This window comes from Neovison vison, chromosome 2 (genome assembly GCF_020171115.1).
Source record: "Neovison vison isolate M4711 chromosome 2, ASM_NN_V1, whole genome shotgun sequence".
In the NCBI taxonomy this organism is placed as follows: Eukaryota; Metazoa; Chordata; class Mammalia; order Carnivora; family Mustelidae; genus Neogale; species Neogale vison.
The window spans coordinates 31,122,300-31,148,750 of NC_058092.1; the positions used below are offsets into that span (position 1 = coordinate 31,122,300).

The 26,451-nt window shown below is 38.6% G+C and overlaps 2 protein-coding genes across 2 annotated transcripts in view; both read left to right on the plus strand.

Annotated features, from left to right (window-relative positions):
• Window positions 1-16,869, plus strand: part of RLF (RLF zinc finger) — a 94,508-nt gene extending 77,639 nt beyond the window's left edge. Inside the window, exons 7-8 of the mRNA XM_044237922.1 lie at window positions 6,776-6,917; window positions 11,986-16,869. Coding sequence (XP_044093857.1) covers window positions 6,776-6,917; window positions 11,986-16,629 — 4,786 coding nt within the window. The 3' untranslated portion in view covers window positions 16,630-16,869. The remainder of the gene's footprint in view (window positions 1-6,775; window positions 6,918-11,985) is intronic.
• A 6,552-nt stretch (window positions 16,870-23,421) lies between these two features.
• TMCO2 (transmembrane and coiled-coil domains 2) lies at window positions 23,422-26,074 on the plus strand. The gene is made up of 2 exons (XM_044236374.1): window positions 23,422-23,667; window positions 25,742-26,074. Exons 1-2 carry the CDS (start codon window positions 23,422-23,424, stop codon window positions 26,051-26,053), a joined length of 558 nt encoding a protein of 185 aa, XP_044092309.1. The 3' UTR covers window positions 26,054-26,074.
• Window positions 26,075-26,451: the final 377 nt, after the last annotated feature.

The following is a 26,451-nucleotide window of genomic DNA, read 5'->3' on the forward strand; positions in this document are numbered from 1 at the left end:
CATTAGCCCTTCCAAGGATGTTTAGTGGTTCTAGGATTAATGCTGCTCTGCTGCAGCAGGAAGGGATTAACAGGGATTTTCCTTTTATTGGCCTCCTGAGGAGCTGTAATGAGTAGAGGAAAGAAAATATAAGTCACTTCACACTTTGTTAAAAGTAAGCTTATTCCAAGCAATTCAAAGGAAAATAGGATCTAAAATATTCAGATTTGGCAGCATTTTTTTTAACCCTTTTGTTGTTTTCATAGGTGTTTGTTTTGTTCTTGGGATATTGGAATTAGAATAGCTATAACATAAAACGGTGAATTTTACTAAAGAAAATGAAACTCAGGAATTCTGTTTAGATAGGATAGATTCTTTTGTTGTGCTAGAAATTTCCTGTATTGAAGATAGTGGGTATATGGACTAGGACTATTTGTCTAGAAAAGAAAATTTCTTTAAATTAAATGGTATTTTTTTATAGTCGGTATTTGTAAAAATGTGACAAAACTGGAATCTGACAAAAACAGTAACTTATTTTTATTTTTTTATTAATTTTTTTATTTTTTTATAAACATATAATGTATTTTTAGCACCAGGGGTACAGGTCTGTGAATCGCCAGGTTTACACACGTCACAGCATTCACCATAGCACATATCCTCCCCATTGTCCATAACCCTACCACCCTCTCCTGACCCCTCTCCCCCCAGCAACCCTCAGTTTGTTTTGTGAGATTAAGGGTTTCTTATGGTTTGTCTCCCTCCCGATCCCACTTGTTTCATTTTTCCTTCCCTACCCTCACAACTCCCCATGTTGCATCTCCACTTCCTCATATCAGGGAGATCATATGATAGTTGTCTTTCTCCGATTGACTTATTTCGCTAAGCATAATACCCTCTAGTTCCATCCACGTTGTCGCAAATGGCAAAATTTCATTTCTTTTGATGGCTGCATAGTATTCTATTGTATATATATATATGCCATATCTTCTTTATCCATTCATCTGTTGATGGACATCTAGGTTCTTTCCATAGTTTGGCTGTTGTGGACATTGCTGCTATAAACATTTGGGTGCCCATGCCCCTTCAGATCACTACGTTTGTATCTTTAGGGTAAATACCCAGTAGTGCAATTGCTGGGTCATAGGGTAACTCTATTTTCAACTTTTTGAGGAACCTCCATGCTGTTTTCCAGAGTGGTTGCACCAGCTTGCTTTCCCACCAACAGTGTAGGAGGGTTCCCCTTTCTCTGCATCCTCGCCAGCATCTGTCATTTCCTGACTTGTTAATTTTAGCCTTTCTGAACAGTCAACTTATTTTTAAAAACATGCACTGGGGTGCCTGGGTGGCTCAGTCAGTTAAGCATCTCCCTTCATCTTGGGTCTTGATCTCAGGGATCCTGGGATCTAGCCCCACATTGGGCTCCTTGCTCAGTGGGAAGCCTGCTTCTTCCTCTCCCTCTGCCCCTTCCCTCACTTGTGCTCTCTTTCTCACTCACTCTCAAATAAGTAAAATCTGTAAATAAATAATGTATGTATGTATGTTTGTCTGCCCGCCTGGCTGCTTTCGGCTCAGGTCATGATCCCAGGATCCCATTTTGGGCTCCCTGCTCAATGGTAAGTCTGCTTCTCCCTCTCCTTCTGCCCCTCCCTTCTGCTTGTGCTGGCACGCGCTCTCTCTCTCTCTCAGGTAAATGAATAAAATATTTTAAAAGAGAAATTTCGTTCAGAGGTATTTATAAACCACAATAAAATATATTACTTTATAGCAGTCACCACGTTACTGATTTCAAAAGGTATATTGCTTAGTTTATTCATTAACCCTGGCCCAAATGAGTTTTGGCCCTCTGCAAAAATCAAAGATTTGTTGGAGGAATGAGTTTCTTATAGCTGTTTACAGTGGTAGTATTAGAGCAGCCACGAAAATAATAAAGATAACCATTTTTGCATGGGACAGTATGCATAAAGATGTGTAATTACTATTGCTACTTTTTTAAATTTTATTTAAATTCAAGTTAGTTAACATATAGTATATTATTAGTTTCAGGGTTGGAATTTAGTGATTCATCAGTTGCATATAACACCCAGTGCTTGTTTGTATATCAGGTGTCTTCCTTAATAAGCCCATCATTACCCACACCCACCCCCAGCAACCCTCAGTTTGTTCCCTGTAGTTAAGAGTCTCTTGTGGTTTGCCTCCCTCTCTTTTTTTTATCTTACTTTATTTTTACTACTGCTGCTTTTAAAATAAAGTTCATACAGATGAACCTTAAACCTCCACACAAAGCTTGCAGCAAGTGTTTGATAGGTTGACCTTTGCTTACTTGCCTCTTTTTTTTTTTTTTTTTTTTTTTTTTTTTTTATTCATTTGACACAGACGGAGAAAGAGAGAGGGGCACAAGTAGGCAGAGTGGCAGAGACAGAGGGAGTGGGAGGAGCGGGCTCCCCGCTGAGCAGAGAGCCCAGTGATGCAGGGCTTGATCCCAGGACCCTGGGATCATGACCCTAGCTGAAGGCAGACTCTTAACTGACTGAGCCACCCAGGTGCCCATGAACCTTTGCTTTCTTAGAACTGAGTTTAAATCTTGTATTTTGTACATTTGTGTTTTTCATATGTAATTTCATGCCTGTTCTCTCCCAGCCTAGACTATGATGTACCAGGGTCAACATATATGTTGCCCTCAGTGCCTGTCAAAGACCAGATGTCCATATATGTTTTATTTAACCCAGTTTTGTTGGAAATAAAGAGTAAAAAAAGGTGGTCATGAGAATCAGCTACTGTTTTTGCAGGAGCCGCCTTTAGGGATGGTCACTCCTTAATTCCAAAGTTTTCTTTGCCTTATTCCCCAAATGCCTAAATTCTGGGTATCAGTGTGACATATTAGCTGGACTCCACAGGCTTTCTGTTGTGCCATAACACAGTGTAGCTTAAAGCTCTTGCTTGGTAGCTAGATCTCTGCCAAAATATGTTTCCCACTATTAATAGAACTAATTTCCTTTCCAGTTTTTATGAATTTGTATATAATTTATTGACTTATGGTAGGCAGGGGGCTAATCTGAGGCATTGGGTTAATAAATTATCTGAACACTAGAAGCATCATATAGTGGAATCATTTTCAGTGTATTACTTAACAACTATTCATTTTTAAAAATCATGTGAGTGTGGTAATTGAAGAAGTGTTTGTCCTTCCTAGTGCTGCATATATGATCCAGCAGGCTGAGTTACTATTTATTGGTGGTTTCAGTTTTCCAGTGTGCAGATTTGAATGGATGGCATCGTAGCATTTTTAGGAATAATATTCTGTTTGTTTTGGTTTCCTTCAGGCAAGTTTATATGTTTGGGTGGGTAATAGCAGTTCTAAATTATTGAATTGTAATTGTGTAAATGTATAAAGACAAAATACATGATAAAGATGACCTTTTTGGTCATGGTTATTTGGATTTAAGATAACTATAGCTTGAAATATTTAATCAAAACCACAATGAGATATCACCTCACGCCAGTCAGAATGGCTAAAATTAACAAGTCAGGACGAAATGACAGATGTTGACAAGGATCAGAGAAAGGGGAACCCTCCTACAAAGTTGGCAGGAATGCAAGCTGGTGCAGCCGCTCTGGAAAACAGTATAGAGTTTCCTCAAAAAGTTGAAAATAGAGCTACTTTACGACCTAGCAATTGCACTACTCTGTATTTATCACGAGGTTACAATTCAAGTGATCTGAAAGGGCACATGCACCCAAATGTTTAGAGCAGCATCGTCCACAATAGCCAAACTATGGAAAGAGCCTAGATGTCCATCAGCGGAAGAATTGATAAAGAAGTGGTTGTATATACATACGATGGAAGACTATGCAGCCATCAAAAAAAAACCTGAAATCTTCCCATTTTCAACAATGTGGATGGAACTAGAGGTTATTATGCTAAGCGAAATAAGTCAGTCAGAGAAAGACAATTACCATATGATCTCTCATAAGAATTTGAGAGGCAGGGCTGGGGGTTGTGGGGGTAGGGAAGGAAAAAATGAAACAAGATGGGATCGGGAGGGAGACAAACCCTAAGAAACTCTTAATCTCACAAAACAAACTGAGGGTTGCTGGGGGGTGGGAGGGTAGGAGGAGGGTGGTTGGGTTATGAACATTGGGGAGGGTGTGTCCTATTGCGAGTGTTGTGAAATGTGTAAGCCTGATAATTCACGGACCTGTACCCCTGGGGCAAATAATACATTATATGTTAATAAAAATAATTTTAAAAAATATTTAATTTGGAATAAATCAAGCCCTAGACATTCTGATTTATTTTATTAAAAATATATTTATTTTTTATTTATTGGAGTTGGAGAAAGAGAACACACAAGTGGGGATGGGGTGGGGTGCAGAGAGAGAAGAAGGCCCCCTGCTGAGTAGGGAGCCTGGTGCTGGATTCAGTCCCAGGACCTTGAGATCGTGACCTGAGCTGAAGGCAGACACTTGAGTGGCTCAGTTGTTTAAGCATCCAAATTTTGATTTTGGCTCACAAGTCATTTTTGGTCATGGGATCAAGCCCCGTGGTGGGCTCTTTGCTCAGCAGGGAGTCTACTTAAGATTCTCTCTCTCTCTCTTCCTCTGCTTCTCCTCCCTAAAATCAAAAAATCTTAAGAAAAATTATTTGAGGGGCTCCTGGGTCACTCAGTGGGTTAAAGCCTCTGCCTTTGGCTCAGGTCATGATCCCAGAATCCTGGGATTGAGCCCTGCATCGGGCCTGCTTCCTCCTTTCTCTCTCTGCCTGCCTCTCTGCCTGCTTGTGATCTCTGTTAAATAAATAAATAAATAAAATCTTTTAAAAAGCAAACAAACAAACAAAAGAAAAAGTATTTGAGAGACTAATTCTCAGCTTTACTTAACAGTTTATCAGATTTGCCTAACTTTAAACCTCTAGCTGGTTGATGAATTTTAGATCCTAGGTATTCCTTATTTTTTTCCCTTCATAATCAGGTTTTTACTGGTTTTTGGTAATTTTGTTCTTCTCAGATAGGATTTATTTTATGCATATATTTTGATTGAACTCCTTTTTATCCCTGAGCATGTATAATTCTGTTTCCTTTGTTATTCTGAATTTTGCACTATTCTCAAAACTTTTTATTACTCAGGTACTTAATATCTAAAAGAAGCAATCTTGTGAGTTTAAAAGTGAATTACTTTGCCTGGCCCATCCCAATTACTTGCCTGGCCAGTAGCTATTTTCAAAGGAGACCTGTCTCACTTTTTACTTTCCTGTTAGGAAAGCAACAGTAGTCACCAAAGACAAATATTTAAAGACATTTCAAGTTAATTTTATTTATTTCAACTCAGATTTGTCACTATGAAATATTATAAGCTTTCATCGTGCATCTTTTAAGGTGTATATCCATTTCAGTCTTTGAGACAAGTTTTATATGTTTGTAAGAATTTCATTATATGAGGGGCACCTGTGTGGCTCAGTGGGTTAAAGCCTCTGCCTTCGGCTCAGGTCATGATCCCAGAGTCCTGGGATCGAGCCCCGCATCGGGCTCTCTGCTCAGCGGGGAGCCTGCTTCCTCCTCTCTCTCTTTGCCTGCCTCTCTGCCTACTTGTGATCTCTGTCAAATAAATAAATAAAATCTTTTTTTTAAAAAAAGCATTTCATCATATGAGAATCCAGGTTACCTCTTTTTATAAGTTCTGTTAAATATGTTTATTTTCTGTTATAAAAAGGTATATGTTCATTTGTTAAGCATTGTATTTGTGCCCAGCTTCCTAGAATAGTGTTTTAACAACAGTAAGGTATTAGTGTTCTAAAACTGGCTTGTGAAAATAATACTTTTTTAATGAAAATTATTTAACAAATATTACCCAATAGATATTAGAGTACACAAAAAAAAGTCCCTTTTTTTTAAGTGATAACATTCTTTTTTTGGTTTTACTAAGTAACTTACCTTGCAATCATATTTCACATTCATATTAGCATTTTTATCACAGGCATTTTTGAGTTTCTGGTGCTTTTCCTTAAGAGTATTCTCTTAATCCATTCAGTGCTTCTAATTAACTTAATCTTTCCAACCTTTTGTTTCCATAATGAATATTTGTAGGATTCTTGTATTTTAGCCATTTCCAAGAATGCAGTTTTAGTAACTGTATTAGTAATATTTAAACATCCCCAAGTACATGATTAAGTAGCATCATAAAATTTTAGAGCTGGAAAGGGGCAGGAGATCAGTGTGGAGAAGTGTACTGTTAGGATATTTATTAGTTGTGTATATTTTCTTAGCAGTGTAGGGATATCTGATGATCCCTGCCCATTAGGATAAGGTTTAATTCAGTCAATATAATTACCAATGTAAGGGGTAAAATCTTTTGGAACACAGTGGGATCTAAGTGTTTTAAAATGTCAACATAAAAGGGCGCTTGGGTGGCTCAGTCAGTTGAGTATCTGACTCTTGGTCTCAGCTCAGGTCTTGACCTCAGGATTGTAAGTTTGGGCCCCTTGTTGGGCTCCACGCCTAGCCTAGTGTGGAGCCCACTTTAAAAATAAAAAATGTCAACATAAAGGGAGTAGTCTTTGTTGTTTTTACTTTTCCCCACCACAAAGAAGAAAGAAGTGGTGGAATTTTCAGGGAGTATTCTCAGCAATTTTACCAGTTTGAGAGGACACAAATAGGGAATATAGATAGCTTCCTCCCCCCTCTTAGTTTTTGATTGCTATTAACTTATTTTTACAAATAAACAAAACACCAAAATGGGGTGGGGAGGTGGACAGCAAATACCAGTTACTTTAAATGTTTTACCTTAATCTTTCTTTTTATAGGGAATTGACTCTCTTTTGGAGTAAACTGCAAAGAAGAATTGACCCTTCTTTAGACACTTTTTTGGAGCGCTGTCGTCAATTTGGTGTCATAGCTAAAACACAGCAGCATTTATTTTGCCTGATTAGAGTTATACAAACTGAAGTGAGTAATTTTGCTTTTTTATGATTGTCCTGAAATGAAGAAATGAGTGGGTAGATAACTTCTCAGGCAACTCCTCTTAGATGAGGGAAAATGAGAAATAATGGGCTTTAATAAGATTGGAATTGGACATACCTAGCCATTTCTGCATATTGATCTTCTGGAATCCACAGCTGTTCTTAATGGAAAATAGTGATTTGAGGTGACAGACCATTATAGGAAAGGAAGGTTATGTTTTGGGGCTGTCACCTCAGTTACCCTATATCTACTTTTACTAGAACAGTTTTCTGTTTTTTATGGAGGCATGTTTGCCTATTAAAATAATTTTTCATAAATGAAATATAATTGGATTTTTAATATTTTCCTTAAGAATGGAGTGATACATTTTCCAACTGTTAAAATAATAGAACAGTTCCAGAGTTAATTTTGTACAAATTTTAAACTTTGGTTTAAATAAAAGCAAATATTTTATTTCCTGAAGAGAAATAAAGTGCCATATATAAAGCCTTGTGTTTTGAGGTCAACCCTATATATGTATTGTATTAAGACTACCAGCCTGGAGATTCAGGATGAATCTTCTCCTGTGCTCTATTTTTATGTTGTTTTTAGTATCTGCTCATGACTGAGCTCTCAGTATACCCATATCTGTAGTGGCTAATGGATATGTTTTATGGGTTACTTCTTTGAGAACATCCAATGATTATTTATACTAACGTCAAGGCACAGTTATATTTTGATACATCCTGCCTCCTTTAATGTTGTAAACATCTGTATCCTATACTTTATTTGAAATATGTTGTTCTGGTCTTCTCCGGTGAAGACAGGAAAAGGTAAAACATTAAGAGCAAATTTGTGGTCAGATAAGTTAGGTGGCAATGATTTCTAATCACTGTGAATGCAGTTGTATCTCCTATCACAGAAACAACATGTACAAGTAATTATATTTTAAAAATTAGTTTTAGAACTGGTGTTTTAAAAGTTTTGTAATCTTTAAGGAAAGTATTAGTTTTTTTTATTGCTTCTTAAGAAATTACCACAAACTTAGTACTTAAGACAACACACAACTGTTAGCTGCAGTTTTGTATGACACAGTGTAGCACGGTGCGGCAAGGTTTGCTGCTCAGAGTATCACAAAGGTGAAATCGGGGTGTTGGCCAGATTGTTTTCTTACCTAGAAGCTTTGTAGAAAATCCGCTTCTAACTTCATTCTTACTGCTGACAGAATTCAGTTTCTTTCGATTGTAGGACTAAGGTCCTTATTTTTTTGCTGCCTGTCAGCCACATTGTTTTCAGCTACTAGAAGCCTCCCTGCATTTTAAGCCAGCAGAGGTACAAGGAATTCACCTAATTCAAATCTGACCTTCTCTAAATATGACTTCCAGGCCTAGATTTAAAGACCTTAAATGTTTAGGTCAGGCCCCCCTAAGTAACGCACCTGTTTTAAAGATCAACTCACTTGGGACCTTAATTACTCCTGCATGGTCCTTTTTGCCATATGACATAATCATAGGAATGGGTATCATATTTACAGAGTCCACTTAACTTGAGGAGATCATTCAAAGGTGAGGGTTACTTGGGGTCATCTTAGAATTCTGTTTACCATGAGGAACCACAGAGAATGGGAAAGCTACTTGAGGACTAGGGAAAATGGGTTTCTGACACAGGCTAAGGAACTTGCTATCTACTTGCATAACCAGAACCCATTTCTCTTTAATCCTAGTCTTAGGGTACTTTCCACTATAATCATTTATGGTAAGTAGCCTGAATGGTAGAAAAGATGTGGACTGGTAGGTGGAAGGGGAGTGAGTGTAGAATTACTTTCAAATTGAGAGACTCGCCTCTAGGTTTGTAGAGATAATCTAACCTATTGCAATTAAGATCTAGTTCTCCAATGAATGGTAGATATCCCACAATAGTAGTGGTCTAAAGAAGATGGAAGTTTCTACCCCTCTCATATAGGTAGATAATCTAGGCAGACAGGCCAAGGTTGCTTTTAATGGCAAAAAGCCAGGGTTTTTTTTTTTTTGTCTGCCATCAACACAGTTTCCATCTCATTCTAAGACCTATATATTCTAATCCTAGGTATCATGTCTCCATTCTAGATAGCACAGTGGCAGGGGATGAGGAGAGAGGGTAAACCACACAAACCACACTATGATAACATCTTTTCCTCACTCCCTCCAATACACATACACATGGCCATATGTAGCTGCAAGGGAGAGGAGATATGTTTATTATTTCAGGTTATTTTGTAACCAGATAGAAATCAGGCATTCTGGTTTTGTAGCAAAAGAGGGGAGAGGATATTGGGAGATAACTAGTAACCAGTGACATAGCCCTTGGAATGGAATAGGTTAATGATGCCAAAAAGGTTGTGTGGAGTTTAGGCCTCTTGGAGGAGGCAACTGTGAGTGTATAATGGCGAGGGCTTTATAATAGTACGTCTTTATTTTCTGGGCTTCCATTTTCTATAAAGAGCTTATACCAGATCATCACATAAAGGTGCTTAGAATTGGGGCACCTGGGTGGCTCAGTTGGTTAAGCATCTGACTCTTAGGTCAGCTTAGGTCTTAATCTCAAAGTCATGAGTTCAGGCCCCGAGTTGGGCTCCACACTAGGCATGGAGCCTACTTTAAAAACAAAACAAAAGGTACTTGGAATTGTTAGACTTAAAAATAGTATAACAGAATGGATGTAGATGAGGTTATATTTTGAAATGAAAGTAACAAGAAGAGGGATCATCTTGAATCCAGTTTATTTGGCCATATGGCCCTTTTTGGTGGAACATGCGGTGCTTAACTGTTTGCAAAACAAGACTTTGTCTAGTTTAATTACTTCTCTTTAGTAATGAAGAGGTTGAAAATTGGAGGTGTGTGACTTGTAAGGATCATAAACCTAGTTTGTAGCATAGTGAAGACTGGCCATAGGTCTTTGGACAAATTGCATAATGTGATAGAAGATTATCACTTCTAAATCAGAGCACAGGGGACTTGGAGGGTCTGATAAGTTTTAAAATAACTCATAGGTTCTCCACAAATTATTATTATTTAATAATTTGGAAGACGAAGATAAACAGCAAAGAATACCCATTCTTTCTTAAATAGCCAAATTTGTTTGAAATGGTAAAATCTATGAAATCGCTAAGCACTTTTCAAAAAACAGTCTAAAAACACTGTTATACGTTCTGAATAGTTATAACAAGAAGTTACTTGTTAAAAGAGTGATGAATAAATTAGAATTAGGATATGGAATGTGGAGCTGAATTTTGAAGGCATTGATGGACATGACTAAATTGATTTTAAATCAGGTAGCTGAATAAACCAGGTGTAAGAATAAGATTTTAAACCAGGTAGCTGCATATTATATCCAGAGAACATAGATTATAGCCATGTTAGATAACCTTTGGAATTCTTACCGGCTATAAAGTGGCTAAGAACTGAGGTCATGGACAAAGATTGCTTTAAGTTTAAATCCTTTTTCCTCTGCTCACTACTTTGTGATTTTGGGCAGTTAACATGATGATCCATGGTTTCTTCATCTATAAAATGGGGATAATATATGAAAAAAGTATTTGGAATAGTACCTAGAATGTAGTAAGGGTTCTGTAAATTGATGATAGTTGTTTCTTTGTGTTCCTAGAATTTGGAATGGTGCCCAACACAGAATAATTGCTTAACAAATTGATGACCAATTTGAACAGTAGAACTTACCCTCAGTCATTTTACATGGTATTCTGATGAATACTTAAGATGTGCTAATAACAATGTAGTAATTATATTATCTTACTTCATTTTTAGAATAATGTTAGGAGGAAAATCTGATATTATCACTGCTGTTAACATTTTATAGATGAGGCAGCAACAGCTTGGGAGTTAAGAACTCATCACTGCAGTGAAGCTGGGGTTCAAAGGCCTTCAAAGTCTGACTGAGATTCTGTGCTCTTGGGGCACCTGGCTGGCTCAGTTGGTAGAGCATGCGAGTCTCGATCTCAGGGTTGTGAATTTGACCGCCACTTTGGGCATAGAGATTCCTTTTTTATTTGTTTGTTTGTTTGAAGTTACTTTTTTAAAAACTTTGTTATGCTCCTAAGTACCGTATTTTAAGCCACTCGGCCATATAATTCCACTTGTCTTTGTTTCTAATATTTTCACATTCTATTTCAGCCTCTCACATAAGTTGTTAGTATGCACTAGCATTTTATCACATGACCAGATCTTTTTCCTGATTTTTGATTGGTTCTGAGAACCTGTTACTATAGAGAGATTTTTAAATTTCTGTTGTTTTTCCCATGGGAAGCTGAAATACATTACACCTATAGCTAATTAGTACTAAAAGTACTAATTTCTTTAGGAGAAAATGCGCAGGTGCCCTTGGGTGGCTCAGTCAAACATTGGGCTCTTGACTTCAGCTCAGGTTATGATCTCAGGGTTTGTGAGACCCAGCCCCACGTTGGGCTGGATGCTGGGCATGGAACCTGCTTAAGATTCTCTCCCTCGCTGTGCCCCTTCCCCCTCTCTTAAAAAAAAAAAAGGTGGGGGAGGAAATTGGGAGAATCATTTATTTTAGCCTTAAGATTTTGAAATACCCAGCTGTTCATGACACATGTGTTTCTTCAATCAATTCTTGATTCCTAAACTCACTTTTATATAGGTATTTCCTCTTATACCCATTTAAGCCCTGTCCTTCTAACCAGCTTAAGACAGTTCTTTTTTGAATCCTTCAGTGACTTTATTTATCCTGAATTCCTTTGAGTTCGTGTACTTTATTGTTTATACATTTGACATTTATTCCTTAAGGGTTAGAGATTGCTTTGGTATGCAGTGTCTTATGAAGTTGGACATTCTATAAATGTACATTGTAACTGTTCATGGTTGTAACATTTAATCCAGTCCTTTGCATGCTGAGACAAGGAAGGATCTAAATGTAACTTGCAGGAAGAAAGATTAAAGATAAATTTAAGAATTCTAAAAGTTTTGAGATGTATATGTCTTACTAGTGAAAGTTACGCAATATTTCTGTAATGAAAAAGAATAGTAACTCCCCTCTCCCCTCCTCCCGTTTTTCTTTATAGGCACAAGATGCTGGTCTTGGGGTGTCAATTTTACTATGTGTCAGAGCTCTTCAACTCAGATCAAGTGAGGATGAAGAAATGAAGGCATCAGTTTGTAAAACAATTGCTTGTCTTTTACCAGAAGATTTAGAAGTCAGACGAGCCTGTCAGCTTACAGAATTCTTAATTGAACCCAGTTTGGATGGATTCAATATGTTGGAAGAACTGTATTTGCAGCCAGATCAAAAATTTGATGAAGAAAATGCACCAGTTCCAAATTCTCTCCGATGTGAGCTCTTACTAGCTTTAAAGGCCCACTGGCCTTTTGATCCTGAATTTTGGGACTGGAAAACTTTAAAACGACACTGCCACCAACTGCTCGGACAAGAAGCCTCCGATTCTGATGATGATCTAAGTGGCTATGAAATATCAATTAATGACACAGATGTTTTAGAGTCATTTCTCAGTGACTATGAGGAAGGTAAAGAAGACAAACAGTATAGAAGAAGAGATTTGACAGATCAGCATAAGGAGAAAAGAGATAAAAAACCCATTGGTTCTTCTGAAAGATACCAGAGGTGGCTTCAGTATAAATTTTTTTGTTTGTTATGTAAGCGGGAATGTATAGAGGCCAGGATTCTTCATCATTCTAAGATGCATATGGAAGATGGAATTTATACCTGTCCTGTTTGTATTAAAAAATTCAAGAGGAAAGAAATATTTGTTCCTCATGTGATGGAACATGTTAAAATGCCACCAAGCAGAAGGGACCGCTCTAGAAAGAAATTACTGTTAAAAAGCTCTCAAAAAGGAATTTGTCCCAAGAGCCCCTCTGCAACCCTGGAGCAAAACCAGTCGTTAGATGAACAAGCCAAAGGAGAGTCTCATGAATATGTCACATTCAGCAAATTAGAAGATTGCCACCTGCAAGACAGAGATTTGTACCCATGTCCTGGCACAGACTGTTCCCGTGTATTTAAGCAATTTAAATACTTAAGTGTGCATCTTAAAGCTGAACACCAAAATAATGATGAAAATGCCAAGCACTACTTGGATATGAAAAACAGAAGAGAGAAGTGTACTTACTGTCGACGACATTTCATGTCTGCTTTTCACCTGCGGGAGCATGAACAAGTGCATTGTGGTCCTCAACCATATATGTGTGTATCTATAGATTGCTATGCAAGGTTTGGATCAGTGAATGAACTACTGAACCATAAACAAAAACATGATGATCTGCGTTATAAATGTGAATTAAATGGCTGTAATATTGTTTTCAGTGACTTGGGACAGCTTTACCACCATGAAGCACAACACTTTCGGGATGCATCTTACACATGCAACTTTGTTGGCTGTAAAAAGTTCTATTATTCCAAAATTGAATACCAGGATCACCTCTCAATGCATAATGTTGAAAGTTCAAATGGAGATGTGAAGAAATCGGTGAAACTTGAGGAGTCTGCACCAAGTGAAAAGCAAGATTGTATTGATCAGCCCCATATACTTGACCAAACTGGTAAATCGCATTTACCGGAGGATCTTTTCTGTGCAGGATCAGCTAGTTCTCAAATAGAAACTACAGAAAATCTGAAAGAAAACAGTGACAGTAATTCTAGTGATCAGTTAAGTCATAGCTCTTCAGCTTCCATGAATGAAGAGTTAATTGATACACTGGATCACTCTGAAACCATGCAGGATATATTATTATCTCATGAGAAAGTCTTCATGCCCTCCAGTTTAAAAGAAAAATGTTCCAATGTGGCAGTTTGTTTTGATGGGACTAAGTTTACCTGTGGTTTTGATGGCTGTGGGTCCACATACAAAAATGCAAGAGGGATGCAGAAGCATCTACGGAAGGTTCATCCGTACCATTTCAAACCCAAAAAGATAAAGACAAAAGATCTCTTTCCCTGTTTGGGTAATGAACATAGTCAAACAACTGAAAAGTTTGATGCAGAACCTAAACCCAGCTCAGATACAAATAGTGACTCTCCAGATGAAGGTCTTGATCATAATATCCATACTAAATGCAAACGAGAATATCAAGGTTATTCCTCAGAAGCTTCCATTTGTGCTTCTAAAAGGCCGTGTACAGAGGATACCATGTTGGAACTCTTGCTACGCTTGAAACATTTAAGCTTGAAAAACTCAATAACACATGGATCTTTCTCAGGGTCATTGCAGGGGTACCCATCTAGTGGTGCTAAGTCTCTTCAATCAGTTTCACCTACTATCTCAGACCTTAACTTCCAGAATCAAGATGAGAATATGCCAAGTCAGTACCTTGCACAGTTGGCAGCTAAGCCTTTTTTCTGTGAGCTTCAAGGATGCAAATATGAATTTGTGACCAGAGAGGCTTTGTTAATGCATTATCTTAAAAAACACAATTATTCAAAAGAAAAAGTCCTTCAGTTAACCATGTTTCAACATCGGTATTCCCCATTCCAGTGTCATATTTGCCAAAGGTCATTTACAAGAAAAACACACCTTAGGATTCATTATAAAAATAAACATCAAATTGGCAGTGACAGAGTAACTCACAAACTATTAGATAATGAAAAATGTGATCATGAAGGCCCATGCTCAGTAGATAGATTGAAAAGTGATTGCTCCACAGAACTTGGCGGTGATCCCAGCAGTAACTCTGAGAAGCCACACTGTCACTCTAAAAAGGATGAATGCAGTTCAGAAACAGATTTGGAGTCATCCTGTGAAGAAACAGAAAGTAAGACCTCTGATATTTCATCACCAATAGGTGGCCATAGAGAAGAACGAGAAGGACGAGAGGGACGAGGTAGCAGGAGAACTGTTGCTAAAGGAAATCTCTGCTATATTTTGAATAAATACCACAAACCATTCCATTGTATCCATAAAACTTGCAATTCCTCATTCACCAATCTTAAAGGCTTGATTCGTCATTACAGAACTGTACATCAGTACAACAAAGAACAATTATGTTTAGAGAAAGACAAAGCAAGAACCAAAAGGGAACTTGTCAAATGTAAAAAGATATTTGCTTGCAAATACAAGGAATGTAACAAACGCTTCCTATGTTCCAAAGCTCTTGCTAAGCACTGTAGTGACTCTCATAATCTAGACCATATCGAAGAGCCTAAAGTGCTTTCCGAAGCTGAATCTGCAGCAAGGTTTTCCTGTAACCAGCCTCAGTGCCCTGCTGTTTTTTATACGTTCAGCAAGTTGAAGCACCACTTGATGGAACAGCATAATATTGAAGGAGAAATACATTCAGATTATGAAATTCATTGTGATCTTAATGGCTGTGGTCAGATTTTCACCCATCGCAGTAATTATTCTCAACACGTATATTACCGACATAAGGACTATTACGATGATCTGTTTAGAAGCCAGAAAGTGGCAAATGAAAGGCTACTAAGGAGTGAAAAGGTGTGTCCGACGGCGCTCGCTCAAGGGCATGGACATCAGACTACCAGGAGATCATTTAATGCTAAGGCTAAAAAATGTAGTTTAATCAAAGAAAAGAAGGCACCAATTAGTTTTAAAACAAGAGCTGAAGCCCTTCATATGTGTGTGGAGCAGTCTGAGCACACACAGTATCCCTGCATGGTTCAGGGATGCTTATCTGTGGTGAAGCTGGAGAGCAGCATAGTGAGGCATTATAAACGTACCCATCAGATGAGTAGTGCCTATTTAGAGCAACAGATGGAAAATCTTGTCGTCTGTGTTAAGTATGGTACCAAAATTAAGGAGGAGCCCCCTTCTGAAGCAGAGCCCTATATAAAGAAAGAAGAAAATAGCTGTGAATCCGAGCACACAAAGCACAGCCATTCCCCAGGTGACAGCGTGCCTGCGCAGAACACGGATTCCCTTCATCCAGGCGAAAGGGAAGGAGGTCAGAAAGGATGTACAGAAAGCAAACCAGTGTTTGATGCAGATAATCTGCTCTACAGAGGAACTTTGAAATGTAATCATAGTTCAGAAACCACTTCTTTGGAACAATGTAATATAGTTCAGCCTCCTCCTTGTAAAATAGAAAATTCCATACCTAATCCTAGTGGGACTGAAAGTGGGACTTACTTCACAAGTTTCCAGCTGCCTTTACCAAGGATCAAAGACTCTGAAACTGGGCAGCAAAGTTCAGGGCAAGAAAACACTGTAAAAAATTCAACCCATGTCCCAAAAGAGAATTTTAGGAAGCATCCACAGCCCAGGTCATTTGATTTGAAGACTTATAAACCTATGGGATTTGAATCTTCATTTCTGAAATTTATTCAGGAAAGTGAAGAGAAGGAAGACGATTTTGATGATTGGGAGCCTTCGGAGCACTTAACATTAAGTAATTCTTCACAACCCAGTAATGACTTAACAGGGAGTGTTATGGCAAATAATATGGTGAATGACAATGACCCTGAAGTTGACATACCTCATTCTTCCAATGACTCTGCAATTCATGAGAACCTGACTGCAATCCCACCTTTGATAGTAGCTGAGACAGCAGCAGTTCCTTCCTTGGAAAACCTGAGGGTTGTATTGGACAAAGCATTAACAGACTGTGGAGAGCTTGCCTTAAAACAGCTTCATTATCTTCGGCCAGTGGTTGTCCTTGAAAGATCTAAGTTTTCCACACCAATTTTAGACTTGTTTCCAACAAAAAAGACAGATGAGCTTTGTGTAGGAAGTTCCTAAATAGCAATTTTGTTTTAGAAACAGACTGGCTCCAACACTGCAACATGGGGACAATTGCCAACTTGAACAAAGGCTGAGAACCAGCCACACCGTTGTTTAGGGTAGAATAGGCTGTGTATTTACATGAATGTATAATATCTATGTCAGCAGTATTGGCTGAGTCCATTAGCTCTCCAGTTGGTTTATTGATTGGGGTTTTTTTTTGTTTGTTTGTTTGTTTATTAAAAAAATGGAACTGTACTCTTGTTTGGTGCTAATTAATACATCAAAATATATTGGGGCTTCCTTTTTCAAATTAAGTGTGCATGATTGTATATGGAACAAATACTAAGATCCCAGGGTGGGAGGGCTAGGGAAAGGGATATGGAGTTCTTACTTGACTTGAATGTGCACCTGAGGGTGCTTTGTGTAATATATTGTACACTACAGCATCTTATATTTTTTGAGTTGAGTTTCAATAAATTACAATTTTTCACCCATTTCTTGTTTACTCATAATGAGTTTTCATGCCATATATAAACTGCACTTGTATTTTCTGGAATGTGCACTAGTATTTTGCCCCACTAGTTTTTTGTTTTTATTAACCAAACCACTTAGATCAAGCTTCTTTCTGAATGACTATTATCTTAAAATTTTTTGTGCAAAGAAAATACTGAAATTGAGGAATTAGCTCTGAGAGTCAAGGTAACCCCCAAAAGAGGATGTCCAGGAGTTCTTCAGGTAGAAGAAAAGTTGTCTGGGTAGAAAGCGTAACATGATGGGCATAGATGGTTGCAATCACGTTTCCAGGGAACTACAAAGAATTTGGTAGGCTTTGGTGAAAGGGGAGCGCTGAGGTGATGAGATTATTATAGAGCTAGCCCACCATGAATGCTAAGGAGTTTGGACCTGAGTCCACAGGCAGCTGAGAGCCTTTGAAGGATTTGAACAAAAAAACACAATATTAACTTTAATAATGTTAAATTAATAATTTGTAGATCACGAGCATGATTTGAGGGGCTGGGAATGGAAACCGATACTAAGACTGTTGAAGTATGAGAGGCAAATGTGATGAGGCTTTATACTGACAGCTGCAGAACAAGAAAAGAGGAGATGAAACAGAAATTTAAAGAAAGGATTGCTGGACCTTGGTAGGTGAAAAAAATACTTTGAGGAAGATAACGATTTGGTAGTGATGGCATCCAATTGAGGAGGAAATTCAGAAGGTGGAAATGAATTTGGGGAAGAGGTTGGAAAGCCAAGATGAGCTTGGTCTTTGGATGTGTTGAGCCTCAGTGGATTGTGAGCCATGTATGTCTGCTGACAAAGAAAGCAGTGTGTTCTTACAAATAACGGCAGCTTTATTCTCTGTTCTTGTGAGATTCTCAGTCACTTTCATTAGCTATCAGTGAAGTGATTCAGACACTCCTAACATCCCTTTCCATGTCCGTGGTTAGGATTTTAAGATCTTTTCTCTGACTCTTAAACCTTGTTCTTTTGTTTTGTTGGCTCTTAAGGAATTTAATTCTGCCACCTCTTACTCTTAAGTCTAAAGCACACCCCTGCCCTGTAGTTTCTTGGTTCAGATTCCAGTAGATAACAGAGGGCTCTCAAATAAGAATCTTTTGCAAGGAAAAGTGGCAGAAACCGTGGAACATCTTAGAGGCTAAGGCTACTACTGACTCCTTGGGACCTTTAGCTAATTTCTGTTGGCTTGTTTACTCATCTGTGAGGAGATAATAGTTTAGCCTCTTGAAAAAGTCACTCTGTGATCTGAGTATGAGAAACATCTGGTGGCTTCATTCTTAAAATTCCTTATACTAGAGATTTTGAGCCCAGAACAAGAGAAAGTTGCTAATTTGCTTAAGACTGAACTACATCCACTCAGCTACCCCTAATTTCTATCCCCTGAAAGAACCAAGTGAGTCTATTTGTGGTGGAACCAAATCCTATATTTCAGAACTCTTGAAAGTTTGCTTCAAGTGCAAGCCAAAGTGGTTCATCATAAGATTACTTTCTGTTCCCGCTGGAGCATCTTGCTTTATTTGATTTTTATTAAAAACAGTGTTTTATGTCAAATGTAGCATGTGCAGTTCTATGATAATACAGAAGGTCAGAAAATTAATTCTTGTAGCTTTTAGGACTCATTTTTACTTGATGCATCTTTGGGATTTGTCCCCATGCTGGTACAAATCTGGAAACATTGGCTTCGTTTTTAAAGCCTTTTTTATTTAAAGATTTTAATTTATTTGAGAATGGGGGAGGAACAGAGGGAACAGAAAAACCAAACTCCTCACTGAGCCCAGAGCCCATGCAGGGCCCATGACCCTGAGATCACAACGTGAGCTGAAATCAAGAGTTGAAGGCTTAACTGAGTCACCCAAGTGCCCCTCAGAGCCTTAAGGCTTGAATTTTAAAAATTCAAGAATGCCCCCTAAATGATAGGTATAAGTTGGGAGGGCCCAAACTTTTATTCTATCCTTTTACCCAGAATTCCCTGTTTCAGTGTTTCCCCATGTTCATGAACACGTGTGAAAGAGGGTGGGGAATGATGGAGAAGAGTTTTTGATGAGTATTCTAGAGGTTCCATCCCAAATCTATCCTCTCTTCTTTGTCCCAGGTTGCCTACTTCTGACCTGCGTTGCCAACACTGGAGGATGGAATTAGTCATTAACCGAATACTTAAGTGCACCCATATTTAGAGACTGTTTCAGATGCTTTGGGTGATAAAAATACCAAAGTAAATTTGTCAAAGCATCTTCCAGTGTGAAGCTTTCATGTGAGGGCTGGGGTAGCTTAAACATTGTTAATCATTGTGTGATAGTGGACCAGCAGTATGGGCATCACCTTGGAGCTTTTAGAAATGTTGACTGTCGGGCCAGATCCCACTCCAGACCTTCTGTCCCCAAATCTGGATTTTAGTAAAATCTCTATAGATGATTCATAGGCATGGAAAAATTTGTGAAGCAATGACTAGAACAAAGTGGAAAGTACTGCGAGAATTCAGGATAATAAGGATAATTATAATTACACTTTTTTTTGGTTAGGAGAGTGAGAAAGCACATATGGGGTGGGGGGAGGGGCAGAGAGAGAGGGAGAAGCAGAGCCCACCTCAACAGGGAGCCTGACGTAGGACTCAGTCCCAGGACCCTGGGATCATGACCTGAGCTGAAGGCAGATGCCTAACTAACTGAGCCATAGATTTTTTTTTCTTTTTTTAAGGTTTTATTTATTTATTTGACAGAGATAGAGATCACGAGTAGGCAGAGAGAGGGGGAAGCAGGCTCCCCGCTGAGCAGAGAACCTGATGCAGGGCTCGATCCCAGGACCCTGAGATCATGACCTTAGTCGAAGGCAGAGATTTAACCTACTGACCCACCCAGGTGCCCCTGAGCCATAGATTTTCTTACTGAATTTTCATAACTTTTGTATTGGTACTTTTACCCTCATTTGACAGATAAAAACTTGAGGGTGAAGTGTTTTGTCTGGCTGGTAAAAGCTGGGTATGGATGGAGATTTGTCTCCCAATTTCTTTTGACTGGAAGGATAGCAGGGGAACTTCATGTGAAGGAAGAACATTGGAAAGTTGCAAGTGGCATTTAAAGTACAAAAAAACCACAGTTCTATAATTAAACAGAGCATATTGTTTATGGAAGTGAATAATGGGAGATAAAGTTTGAAGTCTAATTAAAATCCAGGTAATGCAAATCCAGTTCCAATCACATATCTATTATTGACATTTCCTCATTTGAGGAAAGAGGAAAACTTTCATTTCTGAGAGAAACTTGTAAAAGTCGGGAAAGTTGCTCAGTCCCTTCTCCCCACCTCCCACCCCTACAACAGACTGTGGTACCTCATGGCTTTATCCTGCTGACTGAGGGGCAAAACCTTCTGTTAGGCAGAGGTGAGTCTGGAAAGAGTGCCCCCCCCGCCCCGTAATCTGACTTACTTCGTCTACACCTGCAGGAATAGATTCTGTGACAGACTGCATTTGGAGGTCTGAACCACTTTGAGAAAGGTAACCAGGATAGGAGATTTAAAAACCCGTCAACATGTATTTGACAGGTTTAGCCTGGAAAATAGAGAAGAATGGAAGTGCAGCAAAGATATATCCAAATATTCACTTAAGCCCATGACATCTGCTAGCTCCTGGGTGTTGAACATTGACACAGTAGGTTTCCTGCATTGTGGAGGTTAGAGTGTCTTAAAGAAGATAGACAAAAGTGCTGTGGCTGCGATGGGACCTCAAAAAAGGCCAGGAAAAACTTCCTTGAGGAAGTTATGTTTGCATTGAAACCTGAAGAACCAGTAGAAATTAGCCACCAAGGTAATCCTATTGTGCGCTAATGCTTTGTGTTGAGAAGTCTGCTTTAGCTGGTGTTGAGAGTAAAGATGGGAAAGAGAAAGGAGAGGAGTCTGGGTAGGTCAACAGCAACCAGGTAGTTTAGTGTCATGTAACCAACTTCTACATTTTGAATTCCGTTTGAAAGGCAATGAAGAACCTTCTGAAGGTATGAAAGTAGGCATTGGACGAGTCATTAAGCTGCAGCGTATGCCAGCAAGTCCTGAGACAGTCTGATGTGGAAGACTATTGGGTGGAAGTAAGTGACTGCTGGCTGGATGGCTGGATAGATGGGTGGGTGGCTCTGACTAAAGGTGGGCTGAGATGCCTTGCATAGTGGTAATTCTTCACTGGAGGTTTTCCGGTATATAAGAAGGCAGTCAAACTATAAATGGGCTTTTCGGATTAGCTTCTTTTAAGGCACTTTACACTACTGAGATTTATAATATCTTGTATTTGGTCATGGATGTCACTACAGATAATAGTTGCAACTTACCTGTATTGGTAGCTTGTTCTTTTATACAAATTACCAAATTCTCATTACAGGCCTACAAGGTAGGAATTACTCCCATTTCACAAGTGAAGATATTAGGACTCAGGTTAAGTATAATTTGCTTAAGGTAACAAGGTTAATGAATAGGAGAGCCAAAAATTTTAACCCAGATCCATTGCACTCCCAAAGGCCTATTCTCTTAACAGCTACTCGATAAAGATTCTATTGAACAAGTATACAAATACAGTAATAAGCACTTGATGAATGAACAGATTAGGCCATAACGATATTTAGAATTCTTCCAAGGGACTTCATAGTCACCGAATATTTAATGTCTGCTCTGTGCCAAGCCATGGAGTTACAGTAGTCAATAAAAGGGACATGGTCCCTGTGTTCCTTAGGTTTACAACAGTCAGGGAAGACAGATGTTAAGCCAAAAATTGCACAAATAACTATAATCGTGTTAAGTGCTTTAAAAGTGAAGTGCGAGGTGCCATGTAATAGGGAGCTCTTCTCTAGAATTGAGAGTCTCAAGTAATGATTTAATTGTCACAACCCTATCTTTCTCCAAAGTTTCTGGTTACCATTCTTTAATGGTTCCCGACCTATGTTTAACCTGTAATAGCCAAATCCAAAATCTTATCTAAGTCACTGTTATGCCTTCCTAGAGAGGATTCTGACTGTTGACATTCACTAGCAGTCTATAGGTTCAACATCAGTAGCAGTCACTTGTAAATCAGTACGTTATTTCACGCTGTCATAAGTACTACATTTCCAACAGCACACTAGACTCTGTTTTCTGGATGTATCTCTAACACCCCAAGCAACTTGCCTTACACCCCTTCCTGCAAGAACAGAAAAACTATTCCTCCTAACCAAGCCCCCCATTACTGTTATTTCGATCAGAATGAACAAATTGGAATAGCATCAGACAGTATTTTTCTAAAAATTGTCATAACTGACCCTTTCTCCTCTTCCTTTTTGCCTCTCCCCCTCCTATTGGTGCAAATCCTCATTTGGATTCTTGCTGTCTTCACAATTGATCTCAATTTAGAATATAAATGTGTATGAGCTTTTTTTCTTTTAAGTGTTTTGGGTGCAGACCATACATACTATGTTTTCATACCTCCTTGCTGAATGTAGATAGGTACTAGTCAGTACATAATTGATTTGATAACATGCCATATAAGTTATTGTATAGCACACTATAGTTTACAAGGTGTTTAGAAAATTATACCATCTGTTTGTAATATAAGCTTTGCAAAGGATGTGGAATCCCCATCTGTAAACAGATAAGCAAAATGAGGCTCAAATATATTTAAATAGTCTTCCCAAAGATCACAATTCCTAAGCAATAGTGACATGTGAAAAAAGGGAATGCTGCAAAATAATCCAGGAATAACCTCCCTCCATATTTACTGAGTAAACTATTAACTCTTTAGGAAAGCTTTCTTTAAGCTCTCTCCTCAAATCTCCACTCAACCTGTTTTCTCATTTGCCATGTGAAAATAATTGCTGTCCCTTCCATGCATCTTCAGAAATGTTCTTCAAGAAGGTAACCACTAGCCACATTGGCTACTTAAATGTAATTAAAATTAAATAAAATGTAAAATTCAATTCCTCGGCCACATTTACATTCCAAGTTACTAGTGGCTACCATACTGGACAGAGCAGATACAGAATATTTCCATCATTGCAGAAAGTTCTATTGGACAGTGCTGTGCTATAGCTAGAACTTGTCAAAAATCAAGAAAAGCAATATGACAGAACTGAAAATCCAAGCCAGTGTCTGGTTGGTTTTGAGTGAGAAAGTTCACCGGGTGAGTGGGAAGCAAGCTGACCTTTAGAACAGTGACATCATAATGCACAGTTCACAATGGCTCTAGAACACCTGGGCTCCCAGGTTGCTCTCGCTAACTCATATCTAGGTTCCTGAAGCCTCTGCACATGTAGTTCCTGGAGCAGTTCTCTTATTAAAATGTCAACAACATCTCCTTCATCTTCACCTGTCTGGAACAGCATCGTAGATTATCTTTCTTTGAGCTCGATATGGAATTGGCTGCAAGCAAGTCTTCTGGGAGACACTAGCCCACCTCAGCAAACAAATTTGGGTCTACTAGATAATCTTGCTCCAACTGTGCAAGTTATCCTGGGGATTTTCTTTTTGCTTTTGTTGGCAATAGGAGTATATGCCTTATGGAAACGAAGTATTCAGTCAATTCAGGTCATACTCTTTTGTTACAGAGGAATTCAAATAGTTCTAAATTGAAATTTGGTTAGCTTTCTCCTGTCTGTATTGCTGCTACCCAATTTTAAGACCGTGCGGATGAGCAAAGGTGAACCCTAGTCTCTGAAATTGGTTGAAACCAGGTTAACCTTAAAAACTTTTGCCAATTAGGTTTTGAGCATAGAGTGCTCTTTCTCACAGTGGCCTTTGGCTTGTTTTAGAATAAAATAGATCAAAAAAATTCACAAACTGAGAAGACAGCCTAACCCCAAATTTATTTGATCACATATTCATCTTTGATTTCCTACTATGTGCCAGAGACCATGAGGGGTAACTTTTAAAAGAATAGGCATTGCAAATATAATTGGGATCTTGGGTTTGGCCTTTCTATTCTTACTGTGACATTGTTCTGTAACTGATGCCAAGGCATGTATATTCATTTAGGCATCACAATATTTTCATTATTTCCTTGTTTTAACAATAGGCTCAATATATATACTGGAGTTCTTTTGGGGACTAGAAATAATTGGCTGGGATTGTAAGAAACATTTAGGATTTTACATACTTCTAATCACCAATAATAATAACTTGATAGTTTAATCACCAGCAAAATAGCTATATTTACAATATAATCAAAACGCTTTTAGAATCCCAACAATTCTGTGAGTTGGATAGAGGTTATTTTCATATGACAAACAAGTAAACTGAGGTCCACTGAGTTTCAGTGGAAATCTTAAGGGGGTAGGATTTTAAAAGGACTTTCTTAAGGTTTATTTAGTAAATGCTGAGAGAAGTTATTACTGGATCATTTTGTAGCATTCACTTTTTTCATATATCACTACTGTCGAGGAATCACGCGGTCACATGCATTCTCTTAACCTTTCCAAACCCTGCATGGTAGGCAAGGTAGAGAGTATCATGTCTGTCTTGTGGGCAAGGGAGCTTAGTTATCACTGAACCAAGGTGACAGATGGTAAAACCTGGCAAATCTGAGATTTGAATCTAATTTTTAGGATTCCAAATTCAAATCTTCTCCAAAATCTTATTTACTATAACCCAACTAACCTAAATACCCAACAAGGATATGTGGGTATATACACATTTCAATTAGCTAATAGAAGACTATAAGGGAGAAAATAAATAAATAACCCACACTATTATCTATAATTCTGATTCTGGGTTCTGCTCTTGTTTGGTTAATGTTCAATTCAGTTAGATGAATTTGCAGCCCTCCAGACACCTCAGCCAAGAGAGAGGTAGTATAATAAGTGGTTAATAGCACGAGCTCTGGAGTTGGACTGCTGGGTCTCAAACCTTGGTCCTATTACTTGCTGTGTGAATGGAGAGCAACCAGCCTCCAAAAACCCCACTTTCCTCATCTATAAGATGGGTTTGTCAATAGTGCCTCCCTTAGGGTAGTCATGAGGGTTAAAGGAGATACTGTGTGTATAGAAGCTCAGCATATGATGAATACTCAATAAGCAGTGCCAGTTACCATAATAAGGAAAAAAGATGATTGGTTTTTAATTTGTCTCCTGACAGGAATCTGTCTTAGGTCCTTAAAAAAAGAGAGAAAAAAAGTTTTTCCCTACGACCAGCAAATCTAGTTTTTCTGACCACTGTTTCCTGAGGGAACTTAACATGGAAGTCAGAATTCCTGGATTTCAGTCCTGGCTCTGTCATTCCAAGTATATGACCTTGGACAATGTCAGGGTCCAAACTGGAAGATGTTTAAATGGCTACCCAGTTCTGGGCTGTTTCTACGTAAATAGGTCACTCGTAGGCAAAATAACCTCCTAGCACAGAGCCCTGCGTGTGGCAAATTTTTAGCAAATGGTATCTATTATTATCATCTTGATTAATTAAATGCAAATAACAATCCTTGACCTGCCTATCACTCTGTTTTGTGAGAAAGATCAAAAGACAAAATAGATGTGAAGATGCTTTGTGAAACAGAGGCTTGGCATAGGAATGAGGGATTATTGTTACTATGAAGTTTTTGTTTTGTTTTGAATCTGAGGCATTGCTATGAATAAACAAGTAACGCTCAACTTCTGTTGTTTTGTTTTAGAAAATACTGTTGTTTATAATCACCCTCTACAAACTTTACAAGAAGGGCTCAGATTTTTTTCAGACTTTGCTGGTCAGCCCAGAAGGAAATCCTCCAGTTGAGGACAATAATCTCTTCCTGTCCTTGGGCCTGCAAGAGAGAATTTTGAAAAAACTTCAGGCAGTGGAAAACAAAGTGAAGGACCTGGAGGGAATGATCATTTCCCACAAACCTGCCACGAAGAGGGATTGCTCCTCGGAGCCGTACTGCAGCTGCTCTGACTGCCAGAGCCCCTTGCCCACATCGGGGTTTACTTCTACATCTGAAATGTGATGGACTCCAATCTTTCCCAGAAAAGCGCTGTTTTTCTCTCATGTGTGTGGTGGTGTATCAATAAAGATAGAGAACTATATTGAAATTACCCTGCAAGGACTGGCTCTCTCTTTGGTAGGGTTCAGCTTCTACTTAGGTGTGGTGGGGTAATGTAGGGTGTACTACTTGTCAAAAATGGCTCAGAGAGGGATGCCTGGGTGGCTCAATTGGTTAAGCTTCTCCCTTGGGATCAGGTCTTGATCCCAGGATCCAGGGATCGAGTCCCACATCCGGCTCCCTGCTCAGCGGGGAGTCTGCTTCTCTCTCTGGCCCTCCTCCATCTTGTGTTCTTTCTCGCTCGCTCACTCTTTCTCTCAAATAAATAAGTACAATCTTAAAAATGTCTCAGAGAGGGGTGC

What these genes read in the sequence shown, in the direction of transcription:
- TMCO2 (XM_044236374.1), top strand. Translation starts at nt 23,422, where the DNA reads ATGTCAACAACATCTCCTTCATCTTCACCTGTCTGGAACAGCATCGTA. An exon ending in GAAGTATTCAGTCAATTCAG is followed by an intron (nt 23,668 to 25,741) that starts GTCATACTCTTT and finishes GTTTTGTTTTAG; the next exon opens with AAAATACTGTTGTTTATAAT.